Source organism: Buceros rhinoceros, unplaced genomic scaffold (assembly GCF_000710305.1).
Source record: "Buceros rhinoceros silvestris isolate BGI_N320 unplaced genomic scaffold, ASM71030v1 scaffold33314, whole genome shotgun sequence".
NCBI lineage: Eukaryota > Metazoa > Chordata > Aves > Bucerotiformes > Bucerotidae > Buceros > Buceros rhinoceros.
The window spans coordinates 11297-15913 of NW_010409409.1; the positions used below are offsets into that span (position 1 = coordinate 11297).

At 48.8% G+C, this 4617-nt stretch overlaps 1 protein-coding gene across 1 annotated transcript in view; it reads left to right on the forward strand.

Moving 5' to 3' along the window:
* The window catches only part of SRP72 (signal recognition particle 72kDa), a gene marked incomplete at its 5' end in the record, with an annotated part of 13406 nt that extends 10090 nt beyond the window's left edge, over positions 1 to 3316 (forward strand). Inside the window, 5 exons of the mRNA XM_010135228.1 lie at positions 8 to 85; positions 738 to 875; positions 1134 to 1171; positions 1486 to 1645; positions 3063 to 3316. Coding sequence (XP_010133530.1) covers positions 8 to 85; positions 738 to 875; positions 1134 to 1171; positions 1486 to 1645; positions 3063 to 3237 — 589 coding nt within the window. The remainder of the gene's footprint in view (positions 1 to 7; positions 86 to 737; positions 876 to 1133; positions 1172 to 1485; positions 1646 to 3062) is intronic.
* Between the last annotated feature and the right edge of the window lie 1301 nt (positions 3317 to 4617).

A 4617-nucleotide genomic window follows, 5' to 3' on the forward strand; every position in this document is an offset into this window, starting at 1 on the left:
TACAAAGGCAAAATCCAAAAGATGTGCATACTCTGGCACAGCTCATTTCTGCCTACTCCCTTGTGGATCCTGAAAAAGCTAAAGTGTATCCTTTTGATGGTAGCATGAGTGCAAAGCAAGAGGCATTTGGGCATTGCTCCCTTGAATTTCAGCTGTGTGGGGATCTCAGACCCACTCTCGCCTGAAGAAATGCACGGAACATCTCCAGAACAGCTACATATCCAGGTCAAGTTGTCTGGAGCTGCACGATTTTCCTAATTAGTTTCATTACTGCATGATCCCAGGACCTTTTTGTTTTGGCCTCCTTTTCTCTGAGAATTGGTAACTTAAGACTAGGTGGAACCAAAAATAGCGGCTCCTCTGTCTTTTCTGTTGGAATTTTAAACCTGTGGTAGTAATGCAGGACTATGCCTGACAAAATATGGCTAAGCTCTCACTGACCCAAAAATACCAGATTTGTATGCTGCTTTTGCCACCCAGAGCAGCTTTCAGAGGAAGTTGCTGCTTCTGTCCCCATATCAAAGGGAAAAATGAGGCAGATGGCGATTAAGCAGCTGATCTCAGCTTGTGTAGGAAGCTGATGAGAGAGCTGGAACTAACCCTGCAGGCCTGCTTGGTGTCTGTGTTGCTAAATAGGCTGAATTTGTTCCAGCTGAAGTTGCCTGTTGCTCTGTGGAGAAGCCTGGATGTTTGTCTTTTTGCTTGCTGGTTTGCATCCCTGAGCTTTTCCCTTGCAGTCTTAGCAAACACTTGCCTTCCTCCGATGCCATGTCACTGAAAGTAGACGTTGATGCGCTGGAGAACTCCCATGGAGCAACCTACGTTCGGAAGAAAGCTGGGAAACTTACTGGAGACAACCAGCAGAAGGAGCAAGGGTAAAGTGGGCTGCTGTAGCTCTGGTGCTGTCGTTCTTTGGGGTGGCACAAGAACCACACCTGGTGTGGTGGGGACATTGCTGTAGAAGGCAGGCTGGTGGAAAGGGAGCCTGTTGTTTAACTGCAAGGAGCTTCAGGTAGCAGCAGAGCAAGTTTTGAGAGATGGGAATGGTTTAGTTTTAATGGTTAAGGTTTTAGTTGATTTGTCTGCTCTGTCCATGCTGTGTCACAGCAGCTGATTCCTTTCTTGCTTTTCAGACAAGGGGATGTGAAGAAGAAGAAGAAAAAAAAGAAGGGTAAGTTGCATTTTCTAGGTGTTAGCAAGACACAGCTCCAGAGAGCTCACCAGATTGTTTCTTCAAATAGCCAGCCTTTAGCTCCCCAGGAGCTGGAGCCTTTTGCTGGATCTGGGTACTTATGAACCCAGATCTTTATGGCACCTTGTTTGGATGGGGCGTTTTTCCACAGAATTGAGAGCAATGCCCCAACAGGATGATGTGGGTTGCTGGGTTCTTTGTGCTTTCTGGCTGCAGATGTTCCATGTGTATCCCTTGGTGATACCTCTCCAGTGTGACCTCAGTCTCATTTCCTGTCACTGGATATTCTGCAGGAAAGCTGCCTAAAAACTATGATCCCAAGGTGACTCCCGACCCTGAACGGTGGCTTCCAATGAGAGAGCGTTCCTACTACCGTGGGCGGAAGAAGGGCAAGAAGAAGGATCAGATTGGCAAGGGGACTCAAGGTTCAACCACAGCTGGCTCCTCTGAACTGTAAGTACCCATTTTGCAGGGCTTGGTGTGGAGAATCACTCCTGGGCTGCTGGGATGGCTGGGTTGTGCCACCTTTCTGTAGCTCTGTCATCATGCCAATCGTGGGTAGCACAAGTGAAATTGTACTTTGCCTCTCAAAGCTTCTACCAGCTGCTCTTTCTGAAAATGCCTATAAGTCACTGAAAACAAAACGATAGGTGTGCTTGAGGGTGCCAAGGTGCAAATAAAATTTCCATAGTGTTCTAAAGTGCTTTTCTTATCTTTAACGGTGAGATTTTTCACATGCTTTCTCTCAAGCTATTTGCTTTCAAGACTTTTGGCAGCTGGAAAATCATTAGCTGTCATGGAGGGCCACAAAAGTAATCAGAGGGACAGAACACCTCTATGAGAACAGGCTGAGAGAGTTGGGGTTGTTCAGCCTGGAGCAGGCTCTGGGGAGACCTTATTGCAGCCTTCCAGCACTTAAAAGGGGCCTCTAACAAAGATGGGGACAGTCTTTTTAGCAGTGCCTGTTGTGACAGGACAAAGGGGTAATAGTTTTAAACTAAAAGAGGGGAGATTTAGACTAGATATAAGGAAGAAATTTTGTATGATGAAGGTGGTGAAACATGGAACAGGTTGCCCAGAGAGGAGGAAGATGCCCCATTCTTGGAAGCATTCAACCTATCAGGTTGGATGGGGCTCTGGGCAACCTGATCTAGTTGAAGATGCAGGGGGGTTGGACTAGATGGCCTTTGAACCCAAAGCATTCGGTGATTTCTGAAAATGCTATACTTCCTTCTACACTGACACTGAGCTCATTATTTTAGCTGGGATCGGTGTTTAGCATGGCGTGTGAGGCCTCATAGCAGGATACTGACTTATGAGTATCTGAGAGAAGGAAGTACTTCTAAAATAATAGCAGTGCAGGGCATTGCCGGTGCCGTCTGATAGTTACTCTTGACAGAGCTGCCTCAAAACAGACGCATGAAAGGCCTTTTGTGTCCCTGTTGGCTTGAGCAGTGTTTGCCAGGAGAGCTGGCACAAAGATGCCTTTGTGGTTAAGGACTGAGAAAGGATGCTGGGTTTGCACTGCCTGAGCTTGGGGGCCTGAAAAGCTTCTCAAGTGTTGCATGAGCTGCCACCTGTCTATTCAAAAGTTAGCCTTGCTTTAGTTGTTGGGAACTTAGATAATCTAATGAACATCAGTTAGAAGGTGATTGCCTGACCTTTGAAATGTGTGCCTGTCACCAGCAGCCCTTCTGATTATGCTGAGGCTCATTTGAGATCTTGCGTGAGTGCCCTCCCATACATAATGCGACCTAATGCTGACTTACGGGGCACTGCTGTTCTTTGTTGTCAGCTTCCTGCAGCAGTGCCACGTCTTGCAGGTGGTTGTGAACCCACGTGGTATCTCTTTCTCTCATCTTCCCTGCAGGGATGCCAGTAGGACTGCCAGCAGCCCACCTACCTCCCCTCGTCCTGGCAGCGCTGCAGCTATATCGGCCACAAGCAACGTCATCCCTCCCAGGCACCAAAAACCTGCTGGTGCCCCAGCCACCAAGAAGAAACAGCAGCAGAAGAAGAAGAAAGGGGCTAAAGGAGGGTGGTAAAAAGCAGGTTGTGTAACCTCCCTCCCTCAGCAGGTGATGCTGGTTGCAGAATAAAGGTCAAAAGCAAGTGGTGGTGAAAGACTCTTGGTGTATCTTGCCTCTCAGTGGTCTGGGCGGTGATAGCCTCATATGTGTCTGCTCACCTAGTTGTCCCCACTGTGACTTACGGTGTTGCCATCAAACTGAAATGCATCCCCTAAGAAGAAATCTTTCCATGTTTAAAAAATGTGGAATAATCAAGAGCTTCTTGAGATGTAGTTTTATGCTCCTCCTGCACGTGTTGAGGCCTTTAGCAGATTCATCTGCCGACACCCCTGTGCGTCATCTGAGCACTGTCTTCCATGTCTCTTCCCAGTCAGTTATTGACCACCAAAGAGCACAGGGGCACCAAAGGGTCTTGGAAAACAACGTATGGGCTATATTATACAGGAGAAGGTATTCTGAAAGGGGAGAGCAAAGCTGTTAGGAGAAAGCATGTGTCCCCTTTGTGTCCCCTTCTCTGCAGGCCAGCAGCCTTATTCTAGTGGCCTTGGCAAAACGAAGGGGCTGGTTGTGGTGGTGGGCTTCACTGAAGGGGGTTTGCATTTCTCACCACCAGCTTCCACCTGAGATGGAAGATGTATCTGCTCTCCTAGGACCTCACAGGTAGCCCCCAAGCATCTCCTGAAACTTCTGGTTTGGTCTGAATGGAGCAAAAACATTTTTCCATACAGGGACTCGCAATGGCTAGAAATAGCACCTCAGGGAGTGTTGTCAGAAGTCAGCCCAAAAGTCAAATGCTTCTGTCTGGAAGAATTTAAAGCAAAGGCCTGAAGAGACAGGGAGCAAGGGGAATGTTACTGTGGCTTCAGATCCCTCCCCGAGTTCCCATGGAGCCAGAATCTACTGAGTAGAATCCGGTCTTTATTACCTTGACTGCACACAAAGCATCTGGAAGAGGTCTGGATGTGTGTTGTACTCTGAGTGAGAAGAAGGAAGACCAGAGCATAGAGAGAACAGCTGTACTGGATAGCTGGCAGCGTCTCTTGCCAAGTGAGTGCTGAACAGAAAGGATTGTGCTAAACGACTTTCCTGGGTGACGTGCCTCCTTTTCGCCGGCAACTGGCGACTACAGGAGAGAGTGTGCTATCTTGCAGTGCTGCACTTTCTGGAGGGTGGAGAGGGGAGATACTGGATACTCTCCAGGTGTCTTCTTCGGTCAGACCTGGCTGACACGCTGACCAGATGGAAACGCTGATTTGTGGTACCGCTGGAATCCAGACCGGGCTGCCTGCACAGTGCTCGGACTGCGTCCCCCGGAGATGGGCGCCCGGCGGGAAGCAAGCTAGGAGCAAATCCCACTGGGAGGGGGAGAGGGCGCCAGCAGCCGCGGGGAAGCCA